At 33.8% G+C, this 27445-nt stretch overlaps 1 protein-coding gene, 1 long non-coding RNA gene and 1 pseudogene across 7 annotated transcripts; 1 reads left to right on the top strand and 2 right to left on the bottom strand.

Annotated features, from left to right (window-relative positions):
* Positions 1–733: 733 nt before the first annotated feature.
* On the top strand, positions 734–25739 carry LOC147508807 (UDP-sugar pyrophosphorylase-like). 5 transcript variants are annotated; one of them, XM_086599175.1, is made up of 7 exons: positions 734–999; positions 1401–1444; positions 2019–2146; positions 2236–2307; positions 24132–24196; positions 25044–25134; positions 25530–25739. In XM_086599175.1, the coding sequence occupies exons 3-6, from the start codon at positions 2051–2053 to the stop codon at positions 25048–25050; spliced, it is 240 nt and encodes a 79-aa protein (XP_086455301.1). In that variant the 5' UTR covers positions 734–999; positions 1401–1444; positions 2019–2050; the 3' UTR covers positions 25051–25134; positions 25530–25739. The 5 variants fall into 5 exon arrangements, with proteins under 5 accessions (XP_086455301.1, XP_086455299.1, XP_086455302.1 ...); XM_086599173.1 differs by having other exon boundaries at positions 1401–2146; XM_086599176.1 differs by lacking the exon at positions 734–999 and having other exon boundaries at positions 1065–1444.
* Positions 16873–18184, bottom strand: LOC147508809 (uncharacterized). The gene is made up of 3 exons (XR_015216445.1): positions 18100–18184; positions 17905–18012; positions 16873–17603 (listed from the first exon to the last, which is right to left on the bottom strand). It is a non-coding gene; the product is annotated as an uncharacterized LOC147508809 (long non-coding RNA).
* Positions 20599–23167, bottom strand: LOC147508808 (uncharacterized; annotated as a pseudogene). The gene is made up of 3 exons (XR_015217471.1): positions 23082–23167; positions 21426–21456; positions 20599–21335 (listed from the first exon to the last, which is right to left on the bottom strand). The product of XR_015217471.1 is annotated as an uncharacterized LOC147508808 (transcript).
* Positions 25740–27445: the final 1706 nt, after the last annotated feature.

Raw genomic sequence — 27445 nt, 5'->3', positions numbered from 1 at the left:
AATTTATCAAAAACTCTCTGACTTTATTGAAATTAGAATTAGTTAAATATTATTTAAAATAATTTAAAAAATCTCATTTACGTCACTCAGATTATATTCAACCCCTCCTAATGTTTTTATATTATTTTTTAGATTATAACTAGAATTCAAAAAATCATACTAGCCGGATCTTTAAGAGGAAAATTTCTCAACCGAACTGTGTATTTGTAATCTCTCTATTTTATGATTTTAGAACCACCTCCTTTAATTATTCTAATAAGCTCCCTCCTTTTTAAACAATTTATCAAAAACTCTCTCACTTTATTGAAATTAGAATTAGTTTCATATTATTTAAAATAATTTAGAAAATCTCTAAACCGAATTGTGTATTTGTAATCTCTCTATTTTATGATTTTAGAACCACCTCATTTAATTATTCTAATCAGCTCCCTCCTTTTTAAACAATTTATCAAAAACTCTCTCACTTTATTGAAATTAGAATTAGTTTCATATTATTTAAAATAATTTTAAAAATCTCATTTACGTCACTCAAATTATATTCAACCCCTCCTAATATTTTTATATTATTTTTTTAGATTATAACTAGAATTCAAAAAATCATACTATTAGAGAGATGTTAGAGCGACAGGTTTAAAGATTTGAAAAAACACCGATGCGTAGCACGGTTCGCATACTCGTTAAATTAAATAGAAAAAAATTGTGCCCGATGATTTCCCATTCTCGTCTCTCTCTTCAAGCCTCCATCAAGCACTTCCCCCTTCTCCTCTGTAAAACCCTCGCCAAGGAAGAAGAAAACAAACCATGTATGTTTTCTCTCTCACTCTCCCGACACTACAAAAAAAAATGAGTTTACCCGATAGACACTTCACCCATCTTCTGGTTTGTTTGAGCGCAAATTCTATTTGCATTTCTTTTGGGGTTTTTCAATTTGGAAACTACAGGAGCATACCTAACTGTGTAGGAGCCCTTAGCTTAAAGGAGGTATCTTTGAAATTTGAGGTACGTTTTTTTCTTCAATTCCATCTGCTGTTCTTTTTTTTTTTTTTTTTTTTTTTTTTGTGCAAGAAAACCTGTTGTCTTCGTTTCTATAGCAAAAAGGTAAAAAATTGATGCCTATACTTGAAGAAGCACGATGTGTAAGAAATAAATTGAAGTGTTTGAGTTGAAGGGTGGGGTTTTTGTGTTGTGCGACCATAGGGGTCTCAAACCCCTTGAAAGTATACGAGTTACTTCAATCATATACAGGGTTTGTTTAATTAATAGTGTGAAAGAATGTGAATCAAATAAAGTTTGAATATTATGAAAATAATTGTTTATCCTTACCTTTCTGTCTCTTTTGGGTGGTAAACGGTAAACCTATTTTCTCTTGCTAACATTCTACACTATACCAACGCACTCAGTAGCTAGAGGTTATCATTGGCCGGTACAAGCTTCAATTTCACAGGTTCGTATCTTCAATTCCATTTGTATATCTTCAATTTCATTGGTGTTAAGGTTTTGAAAAAGTTAGGGTTCTAAAATTTGGGTTCTATGTATGCAATTAACAAGGGTTGTAGGCTCATCAATTTTAACCCATAGCCTCGCACCACCAGCGAAAAGGGCGTGAAAATTGGAAAAATATGACTTGCTAAGATTATGTATAGTAAGGCTCAAATTTGACACTGATGCAACTGTTTTGCATTTTGCTTTCGATGCCTGTTACAGGTCTGAAACCATGGGTCTGTTTTATATTGTATGCAACATACTTTCTTGGTGCTGTATTGTGACATTATTTAAAGATGTATATTGTTATTCTAGCTAGAGTATTGTAATGGCTCTTGTCTATGAAAATCTTTTACCTCTTAAAATGAACTCTCTGTCTCTCCCTATTTTATTCGATTGCCAATGGGTATGTTCTTGCTATAGATATATATGGCCATTGTTTCGATGTTTATGGGGTCCTTAAAACATCTTTTCATCAGTATATAAGAATTGACATCTTGGATTACATTCTGCTAATCTTTCGGTTATTAATGTAGGTCAATGTGAAACTCATATTCCTTTTGTGATAATGACATTGGATGACACACATGCACATACTCTAGAGCTCCTAGAGACAAATGCTTATTTTGGAATGAAGCCTGAACAAGTGAAGCTTCTTAAGCAGGTTTGTTAATATTATTAAGTTCATAGAAGCTGATAATTTCCAATCTCCAAAATGCTTAACTATCTTTGTTCTCTGCATGCTCATTGCAGGAGAAGGTAGCTTGCCTAGATGATAATGATGTTAGGCTTGCCATTGACCCCAAAAATAAATACATAATTCAGGTAATATCTTTATGTTTGTTGTGTGGACTCTGTGGCCGTGATACTTAATTATGAATACTAAACTTGTGTTGGATTTTTCCAAAATTTGTGGATGGCATCAGTATTCTTTCATGTTGTCTATGAATCCTGGCAGTACTACAGGCTTTTATGATTACATATATAGTTGTGTATCCAATACTACAACTAGTTTTTGAGCCCGTTCAACGAACGGGGACTGTTTTGATAAAATTGATTTGATTATTTTTAATATTTTTTAAATTATTATGTATCAAAAAAAAATTAACTATAGAATACTGTACTGATTCGTAGAAAGGGCATTTAGGCATAATAATATAGTATTAATAAAAGGGAAAAATAGCTCGAAAACATAATTAATTTGATTTATGACCAAACCATTGACAAATCCTAAAATTTAAAAGTAGAGTCTATCTTTCTTTCATGCACAAATTCAAATTGGAAAAGTCATTGAACTCTTAAAGTTTAACTGTCGACGACACTTTTTAATTGTTTATATTTTGACAACCAGTCATTTTTTCCCTAATTTACACTTTAATTCATAGGCGAAACATGTTCAGTTCACATTTTGTGAAAAAATAATTATTTTTATTTTTAAATTATTTACTTAAATTACATAAATTGGCACCCTTCACATAACGGGGATCGTTTTCATATAATTGATTTTTTTTTTAATTCTTTTTTATCGAATTATTATGTACCAAAAAGTGTTAGCTTTAAAATATTGTAATGATTTAATATCGTACTTTTCCATTCAATACTCGGTGAGTCCGTGAGTAGATTGAATAACCCATCAAAAGATGCCTAACATAGAGCGGGAGTAGCCACGTTGTAGCTTCTACCAACATGATGATATGTTAACAGGCCAGTTGCCCTCTCAAAACAACAACAATACAACATTCAAAAAATTAAATTTTCTAATCCAGCGCCCACACAAACAATGAATCTTATCATAATTATAGTGCCAAAAAGAATAATTATGTAAATTCATATATGTAATAGAACCCGTTTATTTAACAAAATCAATGGGCATTCAATCAATGACAAAAATAATTAGGTAAATTACTCATTTAAATGGAACCTGTTCACCGAATTATATACGTTATTTCATTTTATTATTATGTATAAAAAATCTTACTTCCAAACTATATTGAAACTCATACAGTAAATTAATTTATCAAAGTTCCCAGCACCAATAATTTGTTAGACTGTTTTTTTTTTGTATATCAATGGGCCTTATAGTGTATTAAAATGTCAAACTTTTTGGCTATGGACTAAAATACTGTTTTTTTGTATGAATGGGCCGTATTAAGATGTCCAAATTTTGGGCCCATTACTTTACTTAACACGTGGTGTCATTTTCACCACTTGTATCTCTAATTTACCGACGTGTTTTCGCACTCTTATCCAAGCAACCTATCTCTTGAATCTTGAGTATCTATCTTCAGTTGACTTAAGTGAAAAGTTAATTCAGTCGCTCTCAAAGGTAACTTTTAATTTTCCTAATATCCCTTGATCTCGCTCTCGTTATTTATAGTTTCCTAATTTGCTATCGTTAGTTAAGCATACTTAAGTATGCTATGCTTTATATACATTAAACCGCTACTTACGCTTTCTATGCTTTATTCATTGAGTGAAAGTTTGTATACAATATAGCTGTAGTTGTATTTGGATTTTTAAATCATATCATATTATTAGTGATTTTGATATACTGAATGTTTCTAGTTATTAGAGATTTCTTTACATTTGAAGAATGCTTTGTTTGAAGTCCTTGTCAAATTTTAGTAAAGTTTTTTCCCATGTCTTATATGTATTTTTTATTATTATTTTATTGGTTCTCTTGGAATATTTTTCTCAATGGAAGAGTAAGTTGATTTTTTTTTATCTGTTTATTTTTATCAAAGTTTATACTAAAGTCAAGTTTTATTTTTTACTAATGTTTTTGTCTCAATTTTTTTGTTTTGTAGGCATCGTGCTTGTAAATTTATGATGTTTTTTAATTCTTCAAATGATATTTGGTTGGCAAATGAGTATGCTTTTGATAACAAAGAAAGATTTTCTATGTTTGATTTTTTTGAATATCTAATTAAAAAAGTCAAACTGAAGAGGTGTTATAGACACCGTGGTGGCAATAATCGATATATAAATAGTGAAACTAAAAAGTTGGTTCTAAGTATGAGAAGCCAATTGAATGAGTGTTTTTTTTAATACACAACCTGGAGGATTTATCATGTAACCTGCAAAAAACGGAATAGTATTGTGAATTATGTACATTTATCCTCATACATGGAAGGGTGAATATTGGTAGTAATAACTAATCAAAATTTCGTGTATAGCTAACATTTATATAGGCGCCTTTTAATATTACCCAAGTGGTTAAATCACCTTCTCTAGGATGAACAATATGTTATTCGAAATATAAATCAAAATCTATAAATAATTTTAAAAAGTGTATATATAAACTAAGATAGCCCATTTGATCATTATCCGGCTTAATAAAATATTTGATTTATGTTAAATTTTTGCTTAATAATAATACCATCTAATCATTTTTTTTTTTTTTTCTTTTTTGATAGTGCTAAGTTAGTTATGAAAACATTGATGCGCTGACTAATTGAGAAGCCTAAGCTAACCAACAACATGTGTTGTTTCTATTTGTTATGATATTTGCTTGAAAGTAAAAAAAATGAACAATGACAACTTATAGTATGACTCAATAAATATTGCTCTTGTTTTCTACCAACATCAGTTTCGATTTCATGCTGCTACCAACATCAGTTTTGGTTTCATGCTTATTGCAAGTGAAAAGTGTTACACAAACATATACCTAGTCACCTTGCATAGTTTTCTTTTTGGTCACTAATTGAGAAGCCTAAGCTAACCAACAACATGTGTTGTTTCTATTTGTTATGATATTTGCTTGAAAGTCAAAAAAATGAACAATGACAACTTATAGTATGACTAAATAAATATTGCTCTCGATTGCTACCAACATGGGTTTGATTTCATCTTTGCTATCAACATCAGTTTTGGTTTCATGCTTACTGCAAGTGAAAAGTGTTACACAAACATATACCTAGTCACCTTGCATAGTTTTTTTTTTGGTCATTACGATCCGAGTTGCACATTCTTTTTAGCATTACTTGCTTCTATATATTGAACCTCCTCCGAAAGCATTATACCTTAGTAGCTTAATTGGTTCGCAAGACATTCTTTTTAGCATTCTTGCTCCATATATTGAACCTCCTATGAGCTTTATACCTTAGTATCTTAATTGGTTCACTCGAAAGGTGATGTTTATGCAGTTTAGAAAATTGAAAAATAAATTAGGCAGTAAAAGATTTTAAAAATTTTATAACTAAATAGTTTTTGGGTTATACATGAAGCTGTTAATCTTCTGGTCTTAGTGTGCATCCCCTGCCTCATGATCATACTCATACGAAATGTTTGTAAGGATTTTCAATAGGTAATATACAGGTGGATCCAACAAACATTTCACTACATGAACGGAAAAAAAAAAAAAAAAAAAAATGAAATCCAATGAATATTAGTAGATCTCCTACTTCTAAGAGTGTAGGAATTAGTAATTGAAACAAACAAATACCAAAAACCAAAAGTACAACACCAGAGATGTATTGTAGTATTATGAAGGATTCTTGTAAAGAATTGTAAGAGACCAATATAATGCCTATACTATGAAGGACCAATGATACTTGTCAGTATCCGTAATTATGTTGTGACTTCCAGTGAGCTTCTGTCACACAATGATAAGTATGAATTTGGTCATCACACTTGTTAGAGCCATCTGATTACAACCTCTGAGCCTCTATTCAGTCTTTTGGTTAGCAGATTGATCACTATTTGAGTCTTTTTCAAACTTGCTGAAAAGATTATCAGGAAAAATGATGCTTCAAAAAATAGAAAAGAGCAATTCCTTCAAACAAAAGGTAAAATAGAATATGCTTTGAAAGGTTTGCCAGCCATGGCATAAGAGGATATAATGACGTTTCGATTTGTCAATGGTTATGTACATTAAATTAAACCTATGTGTAAGATTGGTTATGTCTTTGAAGCGTGTAGCTATAGCTTCAGAATGTTAAGGAATTTTTCCATTTATGCGCCATGGTAGCCCCCACTAAAAATGTATCCTGTCTATAGAAATTGATATCAAAGAACTCAAGATTGAACTTTTGACACTACAGTAATTGATCTTAGTTAATGCTAAGAATTACAAATTATCGATGTGGTAAATGTGAAGCATTGCTTACCAATTAAATCACTGTAGTTTTCACAATGATTTGGTAGGTAAGCAACTTCATTATAAAACCTGCCTCGATTATTGTTTGCTACCACTAAATTTCTATTAAAAAAAAGAGAAAGAAACCAATTTGAACAACACTTTGGAGATCATCTTCCCAAAAGCTCATTAAATTAAGTCAAATTATGTTTACAAATTTCAAAAGTGTTCTTAAAGCAGTTTGCTAGTATTGATTTGAGAGGAAATTAAAAGAGTTTCAATCATATGAGTAACTTCCTAAATTCCAACATGGTGAGGCAACTCCATACTTATGTTAAGGTGCAGTAGTGAAACTAATACTACATGTAACTGACTAAACTGTAAGACAAACTTATGGATACAATTGAGAGCTATCAAACCTGTAAAGAAATAAGATCATTCAAACTTCAAAGTCCTCCTTCCTGTTTTCCATGACTTAGGCACGATCAACTACATAAGATCTATCTCCATCCAGCTCAAGTACTCTATCCTAGGCTTCAACATTTAAAGGCGGGGAACCTGAAAAAAAAGCGTGATTCCAAAAAGTTTAGAACTATTTGTTTGCTTCTTCCCACTACACTGGATTGTATAAAATTTGAGGCAAGGTGATTGGAAAGTAACAACATGGTGTGCCTATGAAATGGTGGGAAATATTAACAAAAGCTTCCACACATGGATGATGCATCTAATTGCCAGGCCAGATTATTTCACTTTATATTTTCACAATGTTACTATACTACTCAATAATAATTTTCTACACCTGCAAAAGAAATGCAACAATATTTGCATACCAAGACGTCAACTTCCAATTGAACTCTTTCCCAATTTTGCACACACACGATTGAAGAATATAGTCCAGAATCAAGTTTGCGTACTAAAATTTCCAAGACACGCATTATATTATTTGCATGGAATGTATATGAATAAAGTCATCATTCAAACTAATCAACTATAAATTAAAGTACCGTTCACCATGCTCTAATACCATTTATCTTGTCCAAATGTATAGTCATATAAAACATTGTATGTATGTTATTCTCTTAGAGCGATACATTATTCAGACAACACAATAATTAAGAGTCATAACGCATAGGTAAGAAGCAAAATAGTGGATTCTAGAAGTCTAGGTAGGTAAGTCTCTCATCTTTTGGGTTTGAGGCGACATTGTATTATGGTGTACTGGTTCTATTCTTTCGGTGTATGGTTCCTGCTGGCAATTTAGAGAATAGTGGATGTGAATGTGGTACATATATGCAAAACCTGGTTGCCTTTAGAGTCATATTTGTATAAATAACTATTTAAGATTTCTTGATAGAAGAACAATTGGAGAGTCTAATATTTGAGACGCAATGCAATTCAAAGTCATAAAATGAAGTTTGAAAAGAAGCATCTCAAGGTTTCCCAAACATAAATAAATCAGCATAGTTGGAATAGATCTTACCTTATGTCACTTGAGTATCAGCAATGTCCAATTCAACTAACCATCTGCTGAGCATCTCTCATTGTGGTTCTAGTACACGACTGGTGCGGTGGTTTCCAACTCCCTTTTCAATACCTTCCCCGGTAATATGGATCAAACACACATATTTTATAGATTGAGTCATTCACTCAATTTCTTGACATGTGTTGTCTTCTTAACATAAGCAATACAACTACATATATTCATAACAGTAACATATTATCAAATTGCAATGAACACTAAGCACTAAGTAACCTACTGCAAGTTTTCCGTAATGGGAACTTACCTGTTAAATCAATATACCCACAATTCTACATAGTTTCATTTCCAATTAGCTTAATCAACACTTGAAAATTAAACTAAAAACTTCCCAATTTTTATAGAATGCTGAATACATTGCATTTGATTGTTAGGAGAAAATCAAATAGCACGAAATTATTAGTGCACAAACCATAAAAGCTTACCAAAAGTTCAAAACACATATGATCATTGCCATAATGAATGGATGCAGAGCAACAGGTGGGATTGAAGTATGTTTTCAGGCAAAAATGTCATTAGGAAAACCATAACCCATAGCTAAAAAAAAAGGAGGGAGGGGGGCATGCAGTGCTCCATAGGGTAGTGTTCAGGGTAATCAACTTGAAACTGGGAAGTTTCAGCAAAAGAGTTTCTGTGAAAGCTATCCACTATCCACTTTTATAAAATTTAACAAAACTCTAAAATTATTCATACGAATAAAAGTTCATAACACTATTAAAATTGGTAAAAATGAACAAAAGAAGAAGAGTATAAATAAAGTAAAGGAGTCATACCTGATTTTGAGTAAAAGAGAAACCAAAATCCCAAATGAACGAATATAAATTTTGTAATATGGGTATGACATGGCCAATAGAACAAAAGCAAAAATTGTCCAAAAATTTCGAAATCGCTTGAATTGGATATATTTACCACACATGTCTGACGTTGCAAGAGGAATAGTTTAAACTATAGTTTGAGTTAGTATTAACTGGTACCATTAGTCCAAATCATTAACTATCACATCTTACTAAACAAAAGCACGCAGAGAGAGAGAGAGAATAAGTTTAATGAAAGATTAAAAAAAAAATACCTCAATAAATTAGTAGAAAGTGTCGCCAAGACGACTTTTGGTGGCACTATAATAATCTCCTCAAATATGTAAAGTGAAGCCTCCTTCATCTTAAAATTAATGTTAAATAACCAAGTAGTGAAGGGCCAGAGAGGAGTACATGGCTAATGGAAGCATGTAGTAGATACAACAGAACCTATGAAGTGAGGAATCTAATGAGAATGAAAGCAAAATCAAGTGATTAAATATTTAGAACGAAGAAAGAAACAAAAAACTCATAAAGACAAATAGTTAATTACTAAGAGCCTCATCTTGGAAGCCTGTCTGCCCATGACCTATGAGTTTCAATCCCGTTTACAATCCAAACTTGTATAATGAGCTAAGGATAAGGAATGAAATGAAATTAGACCAAGTTTTCTTATTACTTTCCAAAGTCGACTATTGTATCTTTCATATCTAGTGATTCACTATACATAAATTACCATGTCCCTAGAAGTTGTCTTAACCCCGAATCCTTAGGTTGCCTAGGAATTTACTTCTGGAACACTTTTGAAGTTTTCACCCAAAGGAGATCTCAATAGTGTAGTCTTGTAGCTAGTGAACTTAATTACTACGAACTTTCCTTCATCATAGGGCATGCTATGCATGGTCTAGTACATTGTCTATGTATGAAATTCTATATGTAGCTTATTTTTGAACAATTACTTCGAGAAACAAAATGCATTTAGCAGGTTAAAGAAAATTGGAGAATAAACTAAATTATTGGAATCATTTACCTTTATGATGGAAATGGCATGGAAAGTTAGAATTGCATTGACGATCGGCATAACAACATAAATACTACTAATCTTCAATAAGGAGAAAAAAAATTACCTCAATTGAAAAGTGTTAGAATTCTTGGAAACTAAAAATACCTTTAGGAAAATATGTTCATAAACCATGATTGAAAAAAACATAATTTATTACATTCATCACCTAGTTAATGGAATGCTTGGAGCCCCTCCTTCCAGTGAATTCTTTTAGAAATCATACAAACCCCAACATATCAGTAACACCCTTAGGATTTCCCTCTAGTTTTTTTGTCACACCTGCAAGCAACATATCAAAAATTATAAATTCTAAAATCCCAATTCCTGCAAATTGTCTAAGGTAACAACAACCTGGCTCGTGCAGTATATGACATATTAAATCAAGCGTTGTGTCTGCGACTCTATCGTTCTCTTTATCATCAATATTGAATACCCTTAGGATTATTAAATCGGGAATCACTTAATTAGTTTTCCATCAACATGCTCTTTTCTCATAATCTTATATACATGCAATATATCAAATACTTTTGTAAATAAAGAAAGATAGTAGAAGTTGAGGTTCATTAACTAGTAATATAGAGAGGCAATGCAATAACATTTTGGCTCTTCAAGCCTAATGTTTAATGAATTCAATGTCAATAACAACCAAATGTTTTAAAAAAAAAAGCACTCAACACTTCAAACTAATTAACTAAACCAATCGAGCAAAAAGTCATCAAGGGTTAGAACACTTTACGCTCAATCAAACCTCAATTTGCAAACTGTTCATGGACTATGACTATACGAACCTACTAATTTAACTTCAGTTTCCAAATATTCATTTTAATCAATGAATCGAATTACAGTTACATCAGAGAAGTATTGCCTTAGATTATGCCAATTAATAAACATTAATCAATGAGATTGTTGTCTTGCAACCAGCCACTTGTTCAGTGGAGCCAAGTGATGATAGGCTGATCTGTTTTTATTCTCCATACTCGTCAACTTCTACATTGCCCATTTCATCTATACTCTGTGGAAAGTATTACCTATGATTATAGCTTATATGAATACTACAAACTACCAGCTCAAAAGTGATTATATCAAGGAATATAAGTACCTCGTAGCACCCGAAGTTGTCAGTTCATGTGCTAATATATATCTAGTTCCAAGAATATTTGGCAACCTAACCAAACACATTTAGTCGTGATGCACGCAACAATAGTAATCATGTGGTAGTGCCACCTAAAACTAATCTATTGCAATTTCATAAGATGGGAATGAAGTTAAAAGTGAAAAGAAAAAATTTATAACATTATCAAATGAAACAATTAGAGAAAACAAATTTTGAGAGGAAGTGAAACATTCAACGATGTAAGGTGCTCAATTCCATGTAAGATATGTATATGAAAACCCGTACCAAATAACTAATGAACAAACATTCCAACTTTAGTAAAAACATTGGTAGTGGTATAAGGAGATTAAAAATCTTCAGTATGCTATGCAAATGCAGCCTTATAATCTAATATACTTCAGCTAATGCGCTAATCATGGTGTTTGAAAAAATAAATTTCACGTAGTTACCTTAACAATTGACTCATTAATTCCTTGTAGAATTGCACCATTGCAATCAACTGACTATATGGTCTGTACATACAAAAATCAGTGAAAGTAATCATTAAGTTTTAAGCTTGTCTAAAACCGAAAAAAGTCTCGAAAAACACGATTAAAATAAAATTGGATGGATACACCTTACATCAAAATGTGACTATAAGTTTACATAATGAGATTTCGAATATGATCCTTATAACTTCAAGTTGCTTGTCCTTCGTCTCTTGCATTCATGCCAGACTACATTCAAATGAAAATGAGAATAAAAATGATTAAGACCTGTTAGGTTTCTTTAATATCATACAATTATATAATGCTTATCGAAACATAGTAGCAAATGAAAACTTCATTGACTAAAGGAAATTAACTATAAGAGCTCATCACTTTTGAGGAAACAGTTATGCGTTCGGCACATCAAGAAGAATATTATAAAAATGATTTTGTGCAATACAATAAAAACAAACACATGCAACACTAAAAGGTTGGATATACGTAAAACTTTAGTCTATCCAACTTCATCTGCTACTGTATATATTTCTGTAAGAAACATTATGCAACTGTTTAACGCAAATATACAATGAGAATATCCAACTTCATTACACTCTTTAATGCAAGTATGCAATAGAATATTTTGATTTTGATGGCAAGCAACAACGTACAATTTCATCAAAAGATAACTGGAATGCGCTAAAACAATGAAAAACCGCAAGTAATTTATATTAACCCCTGGAGATACAGATAAATGATTCGATGACGCTTATGGTGCCAAATTGACAATTTAAAATAGCATACAAAGCTCAATAAAAATCGATATAGAAAAAAATTATCATTTAGATTGGGTTCAATTTAAAAAACGATTTCAAGGTGCAAATTAATTAACCTACAAAAATTAGTAGAATGAGCAAAGCTAAGCTCGCACTTTGCATTTGCCCCCATTTTCTTGATTCCAACGTATAAGACAATCATTAAAGGTAAATATTTGGTTCCAAAATAGGCGAACCAAGTCAAAAAGAAAACAAATAGTTCCCAAAAACAGACTCAGATGAGCTAAGTAAGCAAAGTATGTATGGTTTTATTTTCTTCCACTAATCTATCTCTTAATTGGCAAAGATATAAACAAAATTTTCAATTCTTGTGCCGAAAAAAGATAAAAGATAAAAGTTATTGACTTTCAGTTATATTTCAGTAAATTAAAATAGATTCAAATGAGAAAATACAAAGATAAAATGTTTTGAAGGAATATGGGAAAAAGATAAATGCGCATAGAAATAACTTACATTTTCGTTCGCCTTGGTTTGCTATGTTAAACTTGCTGCCTGTAGAATTATTTTATTTGTTTGTTGGGATTTTTTGATTGTTTTTCTCTAAATAATAAAAAAAGGTTTAGAGTGGCGGAGATTCGTTGTGGGGAAGAAGTGAAGAAGAGAAATAAACCCATCGTTAATTTCAGTATTTCACCCATTAAAACCTCAAGAGTTTAGACTTGTTATCTTGTTATGCGAAATTCCTAATATGCAAGAACTTGGATATGGATTCTCATCCACCTTTCATTTATTTAATTTACTTTTTTAAGTCCATTGTCTTTATCGAGAAACACCTTAAAATCTCTGTTAAAGTTGGAAAAAGCGCATTCCTTGGCAATGCGGAGTTGTCATAAAATATGGCCTCCAGTAATTCCCAACTTTCTTTAGCGTTTTAACAACTGTGATGTGTTCATTTTTACAACAAAGCTCATGTTTTCTTTTACTATCAAGGAATGTTGTTGTTATAGTTTTCTTAGGATGGCATTTGCCTACAAAATAGAGAAAACAAATGGTACATAAAGAAGGGTGCTAAGTCGAATTCTTTGTCATTTTCCAAGATACTACGGATCAAGATCATGCCCACAGGAGACTTGTACCATAAATGGCTTGGAGAGACATGGTAACCTGGGATCTGCTGGCCTTGCGGCCACAGTTAACATTTCTTAATACACTCCATTTTTGGATGATCATTTTCTTTATTTTCCCTTGGTAAAGGTCATTCTCTTCCTTTTGACTTATTCCCTATTATAAACCAATTACTTTATCTACTTGACTACTTCTAAGAAAAACGATGAAAATTTATATGTTCTGTCTAATACATTTGGCTGAGTTTTAGTTAATAATGTCCTAATTAAGAAGGAAAATGCAAGAGAAAAGAAAAAAGGAAACCTATAATATGATGGGTCTCCATATAATGGACCCAGAAGAGAATTCCCTTTGGCACCTATTCCATGTTACATTCAACAAATTCTTGCTTTGTATTACCTTAAAGCAGCAGTGTTAACATGTATGCTTCTCTGTTTCACATCGTACAAACAAACACTCTGCTTCACTAATAGTTCAAGAGAAAGAGAACTTCAAAAACCAAAGAGAGAGAAATCCCATTTTTAAGAAGCCAAGAACTATAAGCCGTCATTATTGGAAGAATTACAACTAAAAAAATCCTTCATCAAAATACCACCACCTTTTCCATCTTCCATCGACAGCTGTAAGTCTCGAAAAGAAGAGAAAACTGGTGCTTCTACCTCCTATTGTGATGCCTTCTTTTATGAGTATCCCTTGACACATCCTCACCATCATCACTTGATGTGTCTGAATCAGTAGACTGTCTTCTTTTGTGCTGTCTTGATCTCTTGATCCATGTCTCTTTCTTTTCCCATCCCCGGCCGTCGTGATTACTGGTATAATATGAAAGGCTAGAATCAGATCTTGAGACCTGATGTCTGTGCTTCCTCTTCTGGTGCAACCATATTTGGTCATGCCTTCAACATGATCACTTGGAAAGTCCAAAGAGAGTTTGATCTCAAAACCCAATCTTTGTGACTTTTCTTCCAGACTCGCTTCTTTCTCCTCTGACCTTCCTGTGAGTCACTCTCATAACCATCATTACTGTTGTCATTACCTGAACTTGATGAGCATTTCTTAAGCTTTCGCCTTGACTTCTTATCCTTTCCCTTCTCACAGTGGGATGAAGAGTCTGAATGACTATGTTTTCGGTACTTCTTGTGGGCCCTTTTCTTCAGCCTTCTTTCCCTACCACTGCTGTCACTTCTATCATCATCAGAATCAGACATAGATCTTCTTTTCTTATGTTTAACAGCTCTCAGCTTTGCCTCCTTTGCTTCACGATCAGCTTTTGCCTTTATAGTGGCTTCAAGCTTTTGTTCCCATTTCAAGTGAGCTTCTTTTTCTCTTCAACCAACTGCATGAACTTCTTACTATCCATTTGGATACAAAAACAGGCTCAACAACTGCATGTTTGTAAGATGATGGCCGGAAGTGCATCTCATAAAAGAGAACGAAACAATGTTGGTTTTTTAATCATCAGCAGCAAGTTTTACAATGAAAAGGAATCAATGCATTATCATGTGTATTATACAAACAAAGAAACTGACACTACATATCAATCAAAATTCAATGTCAAAGCATTGCTTCTTACACGCAGTTGGAATTCCCTTTTGACGGTAAGATATAATTTGAAGATTATTATTAACCGAAGTTACAATGACACGGATAGGTGTGTCCATATGCGAGACGGTGATATATAAAAACCTGAGGAATCTCACATACAATGTGTCCGAGAAGTGTCCAACGCGAACACATGGATCCGTCACAGTTTATTTTTAAAATATGGCGAGTCCTTGTAACATAGTTATTAACAAATAGAGAATATAACAACAACGCGTGCATTCAATGGGTATCCGTATTGCGGGGTACTTCTATACAAGTGATCGAATATGTTGAGATATCACATATCAATTCTAACCTTAACAAAAAGCACGCGTTCCACAAATTTGGTCATAGTTGAACATGTATTTGGTGACAGATCTAACAAATTAATCCAAACTACTTGTCTTCCCAATCTACTTCATTCAATGGTTTAGACCACAAATCTTAAATAGCATAGATAATAAGCCATTGCATAGATGAACCTCAAAGCAACAATGTTCCAAAATAATAAAATATCAAATACATCATATAAATACACATGAAAGATTTCAACAAAGATAGAAAATCACATTGTATGCGACAATATCTTTCTTACCTTATTCTATTTGCAAGAGATCGGCAAAACCACAGATCTGCCATCGATTAGCTCCTCTTTTCCGTCCCAATCAACTCTGAAAATTTTGATTTGCAAACAGAAAAATATTCTTATTAATAGACTAATGGGCTCAACTCCCCCTCTGTGTCAAGTAGTCTAGACAAAGCATCGGGAGTATGTGCATAGTCTACAATAACTCCAAATGCCTATTCTTCATCTATCAATTCACACCTTCCTGGAACTGAATCGACCTCCTCAATACCTCGAACAATGCCTTCCAATGGTGCTCCCACAACAATTCCAACTGCTACAGCAACAACGATATTGTAGATATTGTGCCTCCCAAGCAATCCTGAAGATATCTCTAATATGCCTTGAGGAGTATTAACCAATACCTGGGTCTCAAATAGAGAAAGCTCAACGAAGTGATTTTCTTATTAAGAGACTGATTTGAAGAGAGTCCCTCGCTTATTATTTAAATTCGATTTTGTCTAATATATGCTGGGAAGAACAGATAATTCAAACCCCCTTTTTTTTTTATAGAAGTGATGGACGGGGAAGAAAGGTTCAACTTTTCGTGGGGTTTTTAGTTTAAATCAAGGGGTTTTTTAGGTTTAGGTTTGTTCACTTTGCGGAGTTTAAATAGCGGGGTTTCTCCTAATTTCTCGTGAGTAAACATGGTACTTAAAATTTATAGACGTGGACACCCTCATAGCTCAGCAAAAAAGACTGCTATTATATATACTAGTTTTCAAATCCGTCCTACGAACGGGTGTTTTTATATGATTAATTTTTATTTTGAAAAAAAAATTATAAAAATGTAAAGCTATGTATGAGATATGTAAATTATATTTTTCGGTAACTTTTACTCAAGTCAAAGCAAAGATTCAATTGAAAGCAATTTTCAAGAACTTTGTAAATAGCTGGAAGACAAATACTATGTAGTCGTAGTTACCATTACATTTGATAGATAGGAGTAAAATATTTTTTATTGGTTGGATATAATAAGTTTAATTATATTGCTTGACGGTGTGTGAGTATCATTTTGAAACTTCAGGATTACCAAAGTGTAAAACTATATAACATTTGAAAAAATCACTAACTTATAATCAAGCATGATAATGATGAATTGATGCAACTCATATCAAAATACATAGCAACGCATTCCAATATAAATATAAAAAATTTAAATTAAATTAAATTAAAAATATGAATATACCATTATAAACACAGAAGTAATTTTGAGCTGAACATGTAGTGCCCTTCATACACCTCATGTAGTGCCCTTCATGCACCTCAATGTGGTGAAATATTTTATCCTAATACTCACACGGCCCTATTTAATATTTTTCCCAACACGCAGATAACATTATCCCCAAATCCCTCGACAATAAATCAATTTTGCCAAAAAATTAGAATAACTTGTAACACATACTTGTACTAATTAAAATAAAAAGTTTGAATGAACCCAACCAAATTCATATGTACATAGATATATGACTATGATTATTAATCCAATGCTTGTCTTGTTTCCTGTACTGTTGTTGTTTTAACCTCTTTGGATACACTTCATATGCAAGACACTGCTCATTCATATGGAAGTCCAAGCCATCAGGAAGTCCTAAAACTATTTCGAGTTTCTACCCTTGTCAGGGAGTTGAGTTCAACATCAAGGTTCAGGATCTTCTTATAAAATGAATATCTAGTTTTTGGTAGCTTTGCACCCAGTTCTCTGGTAGGCACTTCAACCTAAGTAAGTTAGCTGACACCTGCTAAAAAATACGTTTGGTCACAACAGTGAGCCTGATGTTCTTTTTGTAGCTTCTCCCAGAGGCATAACATCATTCTTGGGTTTTGGTAATGTGCGAGAATATAATCTGATTCACACCCAGTATTATAAAACCGATCATTATTGATGTAATGTATGCCTTGACCACTCTACTTAAACTGTTCAATCCAAATGCCCATTGCTACATCTTCAAGTTTGAAGAGCTAAAAAATGAAAATTTTCACATCAGTTGAGAAAAAGGTTAGAGGAAGGAACCAATAGTCTCATATTGGGCTAGATTAAAAAGAAATACAGCTCATCAAAATATGTGCAGTATAAGATGGAATTATAAGTGGGTACTTCTTAGAAGCCTACATCTTAGATCTGTTACGTGCATTTCTGTTGAAAATCTTAATTTTGCCTTCCCATTTGGTAATTTAAACTAATACAGGTTTTAAAGTTGTACAAAGGTGCTAATCCCAGAATCTTTGTATTGAGAAGAAACTTGATTATGTGAATAGATACCTTTAGAGTTCTTTGTTGGTGGCCTTGAACGATGAATTTTGCAATGTCCCGTGAGAGAATATATCCCGGACCATGAGCCCATGGTGGAAATGATGCATGAGGCCCCTCCTGTAGAAAGAACCAACCTTTGAAAAACATTTCTAGTGCATATATTTCCTACAATTTTCTTTGAAGAGATTTAACATAGAAAGATACCTCACTGCTGATTTTGCAATGTCCCGTGAGAGAATATATCCCGGACCATGAGCCCATGGTGGAAATGATGCATGAGGCCCCTCCTGTAGAAAGAACCAACCTTTGAAAAACATTTCTAGTGCATATATTTCCTACAATTTTCTTTGAAGAGATTTAACATAGAAAGATACCTCACTTTGATGATATACCATTTCTTTGTCTCTATCTCTATCTTGTGATGATGACACAAAATATATGAGACCATACAAGAGAGAATTAGAAGTCTTTTTCCCGAGCCTAGATAGAATTTCTTCAATTCTGACAAAAGCATCATCATCTGTTTTCATTATATACTTAGCTGGGAGAATTTTGGTCTGCAAATTTCAAAGTACTAAGTATCAAAGCAAGCAAGAACATAAAGATATATTGTGAAGAAATTATCTGAAGAAAGAACTTTGCTCAATACAACACAAATTAGTCAAAAATATTAGTAGGATTAGTGAAATAAGCAGCTCTAGCATGTTTAAACTTCAAACTTTTAAAGCATACAAAAGTTTACCACAGTCGAAAACAATAGCTTGCTTTAACAGTATCTTAAATGTGAGCATCCGACTCAAGGCTTGTGGAACCACACACTATGACGCAAGGCTTGTGGAACCACAGACAATATATCTCAACATGCCCCTTCAGGTGGACCACTTTTAGTTGGTGACATGGAAAACATAGGTCCTTGGGCCAGATACTAAAATAGCCCGATCTGATTGATACCATCTTAAATTTGGAGCATCATACTAAAAACAATCAGCTCAAGTCCCAAATAAAAATCAGGTTAGGCCCGAGAGGAATTTCACTCCCCTCAATCAACCAATGAGTGTAATTCTACCTCAACTCCTCGAAAGGGGTTGCTAACTTTGTTGGAGCACAGGCCTGTTCCTGATCCTTTGCCTAGGTGGTATAATCCGAATGCCCATTGTGCATATCATCAAGGTCAAATGCATGCTACTGACAGCCTTAAAGTTCATAAAAGAAATCTCATATTTTCGATCAGCAATAGATAGTGTGACAAAATCCTTTCGATCAGGAAGAAAGTGCTGAAGAGAAGATCAATCGCGGATTTTTTAAGGAAGGTTTTTGTTTTGGGTAAGTTATTATATGCCAATCGGAATTCTTTTTGGGTTATAGTTGGATCCTAATTAATCATCAAATTCTTAAGTATCAGTTTCTAACAGAGAAGAGCAATAGTAGGGGCTGTTTTTAATTCTAAGGGCAGTCAATATCGGAACTAATAATCACAATTTTAGCATGATCCAAACAAACACTATTAAAATGTTCTTCTCCAATACCCACACGCGTACACATACATAAACTGATAGAGTTGCTTGAACAAACGAAAAAAAGTCAGACCACCCAAGACTCTATCACCACTTACTTTAAAAGCGGAAATAGCTACACCAAATTAGAGCTTATTACTTGAATTGCTTGTTTAACGATGTTCGACTTTGTAAAACAATAGTAATAGACAAACAATTGGCACATCCTTTGTTTTTACTTGTAAAACCTCACGAAATAGATTAATCAATGTGATTCACTTAACTTTTCATCCACCAAAATTTAGTTATAGCAACTTGACACTATAAGGTGTAGGCTAAAAATATAGCCCAAGTGGTGCCTAATAGCCACCCCAAGTGTTGTTGTACTTGTTTTCTTCCGAAAAATTCTAGTTTGAGGAGTTCAGCATGGTCCAGAATAAGTTATTCCTATGGGTTAACAAAAGAACTTGAAAATATAGCAAGGTCAAACCCAGATGTTCCTTACAACAACTAATAATAACATACATTTGAAAGCTTTCATGACTTGGTCATAGACGTGGACAATATAATGTAAAATCAATACACACACCTGCTAATACCTAGTGGTTTCATTTTTATGCTAAGACGAAAGATAAAACTACAACCCACTTCCAACCAAATGAGGTCAATATAGTAACAAAGGAGAGCAGCATATTGTGACATAAAACCATTAGTCCCGTACTTACTTAAAGACTCATCACAAATACTCACATAACTAATTTTCCTATTGGCCCAAGCATCATTGGTCAAGTGTAAAAAAACTGTGAGGGGTCAAAATGTACCTGGTTTTGGTCATGAAACTGAAGTACCATCAGAGGGCAAGATTCAGAGATTTGATATTTCTGGTTAGGAGGAGATCTCTCACAGTGTTTACTCGTGCAGTCTACACCAAATGTAGGAAAGTTCCATCGCCTATACCTATTATAAATCTAGATTATATCCCATACATTACAAAGCCAAGTAGAAAATAGAATCAGAATGTGTCTTATATATTACTAACTATAGCTTACCTGATTTGCTATTGTTGGATAATACAGCGAGCAATGTTTATGCAATCCCCAGGGCAAACAATATGAGTGAGAGCTAAAGCTAATGCAATCACCAATCGCAAGGGAAAAAACATGCCAATAACTCCAGTCCCCATTGCCAAGAATTGCAAAATCACTTGAAAAACATTGGTTTCATATCTATCAGTTCCGATTTTTATGAAATTTGTTATCTTCACTTTCAAGTAAGTTTTACATTTAATAGTATATTAAAAAAAATCATATAACTAAAGTAAATAGATGGTTACCCCAAGGGCTAAAGACTCATCAGAATATGTCATTCCCACCTTCTTCTCCATATGCTTTCTTTAACAGTGGTTCGCCTTTCGCTTCAGGAGATCTGAAGCTTAGTTTCCTTTTCCTCTACAAAAGAAAGCTTCTCTTTGAATTCTGCAAAAGTGACTGCTCAGGGACTAATGTTGTTGAATACTCAATAGGCAAACTACCAACATCTGGTTTGCGATGGCTGTAGTAAATCAAATCCTCGGAGTCTCCATTAATTCTCATATCAGAGTAATATGATCCACCAGCAAAATTTGCATAGGCCAAAATGCCATAACTAAATGACTTCCGAAGATTAGACTCATCATTGCTGTCCTCCAACTCCCCTTCCTCGCTATCATCAAGGGAATCTGTGTCAAACGGATACGTGAGGTCTGCGAACTGTCTTCTTTACCCTTCGAGTAGATACATAATTTTTGAGAATGTTCACTTTTCTCAGACCTGCTTTAAGAGCCAAAAGTTCATCTTTCTCTGATGAGAGCGCTTCTGACCTGGGAGATAATGGAATTAGTGATACTGCTCTCTGCACTGTCTCAGAATTTTCTTGTGTTGTTCTTAGTTCCAATAACCTGAAAAATAACTACCAAAAAATAAAGAACAATGTCATAATAGAAAACTGGAGAAACACAGTCATGAAAAAAAAACAATAAATATATCAGGAGTCTCATACGTATATAGAAGGATGAGGCTCAGCGACACCACTCGCGAGTCAGAGACACGCTAGCTTCAAATTCATCTTTCCCAGCTTTTGATGCATATTCTGCAAGATTTAACAATGTTGTTCCAAAGATTGTACTCAAAAACAGAATATGGCAATTGATATATGGCCATAGGTTGTTATTTTTTTCAGTTTGTACTTCCATTGTACTTAAAGACAGAACTATCTTATGGAATATAGGGCTATTGCAGGCATATATAAGATTTGTATCGAAGCGAGCACTTAAAGTTGAAAGAAACTACCCCTATTTAAACTAGTTTTTAATATTGAGTGACTATTTCCTGGATTCCAGAAAAACTAATGGTTGTTGCAGTTTGATTAGAACACGTTAAGTGCCTGGTGTAACAAAACATAATCCATAAGTAACAATAACGATTGAGGAACTTTGCATATTCTTGCTCCCCTGCTCTTACTGTGGCAAGAAAACTTGAACTAAATAGCACCTCTATAATACTAAATGCTCCAACCGCTAGTAACAAAAAAATAAAATAAAAAGCATGCAAATTAATAATTAAAAATTGAATGATGAAATTTGAGTTATCACTTTGACAACAACGCCTTCCAGTTTCATAATAAAACCCCACTGATCAATTTTTCCAAATAAAAATAACAATTCAATCAATACGATACCATATTCAGTCAATACATAATAACATGTTAATTATTAATAACCTATTATCTTGGTTGAAAGAAGCACATAAAATTCGCGCAGAAGATGCCAAAGAAGAAGAATGGAGCTCGAGTGAGAGAGATGCTAGATGTTTTGAGAGAAGAATGGAAAGTTTTGAGGTTTCGGGTTTGTTTTGAAGAAAGGTTTGTTTTCTATTTTTTTGGGTTATTATTACTTGCGAACAATTGAAATAGATAATACGATAATTACAGAACTAAAATGCAGCATCAAAATTGAGAAGATAAATTAGATAAAAGAAAATGATTATTAAGAGCAGATTATTAATTACCTGTGCACACATTAGAATCAAACGTCTCAAAAAGGCATTCTCCATGACACTATGCATTCACTGTTAAAAATCAACCCATTCTTTCCTTCTGTACACCTATATCAAACAAACTTAAAAATCAATCAACCAATAAAAAATAAATGAAGAATACATTCGTAGGAAATTCAAAAAATAAACTACCGCTTCATCAACTTCACTAAGGAAGGTTATCTTCTGCCCATTTTGCGTTCCATTTTCAACCTGTACTTCCACCTACTTTTTCTACAGTACAACCCTTTTCAACCTGCTTTGCATTGAGAACAGAGGTCCCTATTCATTGATGGACTCTCTAGTGCCTTTGCACTCATTGCAAGGATGCTAGCTGCATCTGCTGAATCATAAATGGGCCAAGGTGTCTAATTGAAACCTTCATACCAGATCCTTGACAACCACCACATGTCATTGAAGCACCTGACTTTGATCCCTTACGAAGTTTTCTACGATTCCTATATTTCTCTCTGGATATTGACTTTGGCTTTGCCTAACAGTAAGTTAATTTCTGGTGCTGCAGAGATGAGTGTGCAGACTTTTGAGTGCAATGAATTTTTTGAGTACACAGACTTCACCTCTTACACTGCATTTGATTATTGTTATGAGATAGCTATCCAACCGTGATGGCTCAGGAACTGGCTTAAAGATGGGATTGGTAGGGTCCTCTTCAGGCAATGGTTCTTGTCCTGCAGCTTTACGTGTCATGTTCTTGGCCCATGCATTTAAGAAGGGAAATGAAGGTATTTATAAGTTCAGAAAACAACGTTAGTTAAAACAGTTTTCAGTGTGTCCATGAATTATCTCCTCTTTTGAAGCCATGATTCTTTCTTTGGGCTTGGCGACGTGAAAGGTTTGGTAATAGAATTGAAACCGAAAAACAACCAAATAAATAATTTCCCTCGCCATGGTTTTCAGATAAGGAAAACTATACGCTAGTATAAAAAAAAAAAAAAAGAAAGAGAAAGCACTAACCTTTTGTTGTTCCATTGTGGATCATCCATGCATTCAATCAAAAACTCTACATTCCTCTCCATAAATGGATTGGTTGATAGCTGTAGGCGATCATAATCACACCGCAAAAGAACCTCAAGAGTTCAATGATTGACCAAAAACTGAAGGAGTCGGGGTAAGAAGTTTCAAAATAATTAAAGAATAACCTGCGGTGACAGGTGTATCACTTCCAACTCTGTCATAAAGGCATTGATAAGTGCTGAATTTGAAACTTTGATCCGATAGAAGTAAAAAAAAAAAATGTAAAAGAAGTGAAATATGATTGTATGATTCATATGAAGCAATCGGATCCAAATTCCTTTGCTTCTAGGAGGGATTCAAATGTGGTCTTAGAGTTTTAGTTGTGCTTTTCTACGTGAATTTAGAAGTAGAGAAAGAAGGTTTTGGGGGAAGTGGAGGGGGGACCGTGGGGTATAGAATCGTATTTGTGGGGGACTCATATATAATTCCTTTTTTCTCTCCTTTTTTTGGGGGGTTTTTTTTTTCCTCTCCTGATTTCTCGTGAGTAAAAAGGGTACTTAAAATTAGCCTACGTGGACACCCTCAGAGAGCAGGAAAAGGGACTGCTATTATATATATATAAAGATTGCTTTGAGATATATTCAGTAATCTTCTTTAATCTTACTATTTTGTTTTCTGTGTTATTTGCTTTTGATAGACTAAACCTCATGGCCATGGTGATGTCCATTCACTTCTTTACTCTAGTGGTCTTCTACATGCCTGGTACGCGTTGCCTTTCATAGAACAGTTTGGATTTTCTTTTGTTGCTATTAGTTCTTTTTCCTGTTAATAATGTATTAATTTTGTTGTGCTGATTGATGTTGTTTAGATTCATACTAGTCTTAGGCTCCATTTTTATGACAAGTTTCATTACAAAGTTTAGGGAAGTCATTTGGAGGGTTGTATGAATTAGAACTCTGGTCTCTAACACTTGAGTAGTTAAGTTTCAACTAAAAAGGGCATAACAATCGGAATTAATGCATGTCCTTTTGTTTGACACATTGTTGTTTGAAGGAAAATAGTTCTTCTAGCTATTTTGATTTGTGAGTTCGATGACATTGAGGATGCCATTAGGATGAGTGAGCAGACCCATTCTTTTAGTTTTATTTAAGTTTTTCATATTTTCTATGTTAGTAGCAACATTCTAGTTTGATGCTTGCAAGGTTTACAAAATTTGAAGTTGAATAGCACACCACTCAACTTTATTCGTGTTTAATTTATATTAGCGTCTTGGTCCAAATATAGGTTCAACAACATTGCTCTAAGATACATTAGAAATATCAACTCACCTTTGAAAGTATTGTTTTCATTAGACACGTCGATCTACCTACCCTTGTTTGTTGAATTTGATTTAGTACCAATATACCAAGTTAGGTCTCGCATAACATGCATTTATTCAATTGTCTTTTCTCTTTGGTTGTTTTTGGAACATTTCCTTTTACTAGCAGATCTTACCATAGTTATGTTCAGCCTTACTTCAATTAGTTTTTGGTTTCACATGTTCCTGTTTGTCTCAACTTAATTGCATTTTACGTTGTCTGTGTCTGAATGTTCTATCTCTTTTGGATAGGTTTTGAAGAAATTGTGAAAGTAGTGACAAGAAAACATTTTCTGTCCATCTTTGTCAAATGATAGAGATTTATATCATGTGTTTTGATAAGGTAAATTTCTTCCCTTTATTTTGGTGTCCATGATGTATTTGTATATTTCATATGTACTTCACAATATTTAGGTAATATTTAGGTATTAGGATGTGAGGTTTACATAATATAAAGTTCAAGACATATAGTACCATTGGATAGTACCAGTTAAGTTGATCACAATTTCACCTACTTAGCATATTATATATATTTTATGTATGTTTGTAGTTGCCGCCCTTTATATGCACCGTTTCCATATTGGTTTTTCTTTTTCTAGCAGCTCGACTTATTTTTATTGGTTTATTCATTTTTTTTTTTTTTTTTTTTTTGTAGTATAGCTTATCTTATTTTTTACTTCATGCAGGTAATGTCATTTATACTAGATTCCTTTCTCTTTCTTTTTATACAATTTGCAGGTGTTATAAGGTAAGCCTCACCAGCATAAACATGTAAGATAAAGAAATGAAGTTTTGGGTTCGACATATTAGGTTTAATTGTAGTTAATTAGATATGTATATGGTTGATTTTTCGGTATCAAATGGATCAGTAACAATTTTTTGTTTAGTTAAGAGTTGGTATTTGTAATCAATTAGATACATTTGTTTTAAGATTTGAATGATGGAGTTGGTGCAATTTGTGTTTGGAATGGCATAAGTGTTTTGAAGAATTGAGTTTTTTTTCGAAGTCTTGTACTATTGCCAAGTTCAAAAGTGTTATGATGAATGGAGTTCATTTTTTTTTTAATGTAAAAGTTTAGGTGGCAGGTTAGCAGGAAGCCCAAAACAAACTGGGCTAGTATATACTATATTTTTTTTGAAAATAATTTTCATATTGTAATGGCTATATCCGTTACAAATCTGTTAGAAATATATGTTCAAAATTGCTCATTGACGTTAGTAACGCTTATAACTGTGACAAAGACCAAGAAATTAACGAAATATACATACAAGATAAGCGTTACAAATAATTTTAGTAACAGATATATCCATTACCAAAATTAATTTTAGTAACGGATATATCCGTTACTAAATTTCATGCAAGTGATAGTGACGCCCCAGAGCTAACGGATATAAGCGTTAATAAAAATATTAGTAACAATTATGGCCGTTAGTAAACACCTTTTATGGTGTAGTGTCGTCCTGACTCATCACAACTTTCCCACTAGACTTACTGGGAACTCTCACCCTCACAGCCAGGATGTGTGCACCAGGGGCAGTGGGCTGACTTTGACTGGCCTTAAAAGCCTCTAGATCCAAGCTGCCCAGATCGGGCGCAGGCCTTGACCTATGAGCAGACAAAGACGCCCACCAATTCGCTCAACCACAGGGGCAGGTCGACCACTCTCCACCCTGTCACTTTTACCAGGCCTAGTGTCAGACGGACCAGCTTTCCTCTTCAAATGAGGTTCACGAACCACGACAACAATGTCGTCCATCACCAGCGGGGAGCTCTCCCTCTGCTACCTCCCAGGCTCCCTAGTAGCGATGAGCCCCCCACAGTGCGCGGTCCAGTTCACCTGCTCACACCAGCTCCGCCACCATAACTACCATCATTACCTCCCACCTTCACTAGCCCATTTCGACTTCTGCAGCGATCTTCCCGAGTCATCAAGTCACTCATCTCTCTCTCCATTCCCGATTCAACCTCTGAACTTATCACACCAGCAGCTCGCGCTCTTCTTTTTTGTTACAGTCTTCTCGACCTAACACCTTCACCCCCACGTTTAGTGAAATAGCCCGAGACAACTGTACTGTAAGAAAATCATTCTTTTCATATCGCTGAAGTCTGGCAAACCTCTCGATCTCCCCAAGAAACCCCCGATTCGAAATAACAACGTCTGCAGACACAAACAACAACCAAAGTCAGTATTACCAAGAGAAAAGAAACAATAAAACATTACAAAAGCAAACAACAGTACAAACGTACCATCAAAGTTACAACTCCTCCACCTCAATCTACTTCCAGGGACACAGTAGTCACCTCTTAACAACAACGGTCTTTGCTCCCAAGACTCGTTGCTTACCCCATCCAGAACAGAAGACTTACCAGTTATAGTTTGAAAACTAAAATTGTTCGACCTAGATTACTTCATAGCGAAGTGCTCTAACACATTATCAAGTCTTATATCATACTCTCCTGACTCATTCAACAGGTCGAATACCCTTAACAGCCTCCAACTATTCCCAACGAACTGACATGGAGACTTCCCACAGAAGTTCAGAATATCACAAGTCAATTTTGAGAACGGCAAACACAACCCCGCTCTCAATTGCCCTATACACACAACAACCCCTCGATTTATCGATACAAAACTACTACTAAACATGTTATC

Source organism: Coptis chinensis, chromosome 3, assembly GCF_015680905.1.
Source record: "Coptis chinensis isolate HL-2020 chromosome 3, ASM1568090v1, whole genome shotgun sequence".
In the NCBI taxonomy this organism is placed as follows: domain Eukaryota; kingdom Viridiplantae; phylum Streptophyta; class Magnoliopsida; order Ranunculales; family Ranunculaceae; genus Coptis; species Coptis chinensis.
This window is presented reverse-complemented; position numbering and strand designations above follow the sequence as displayed.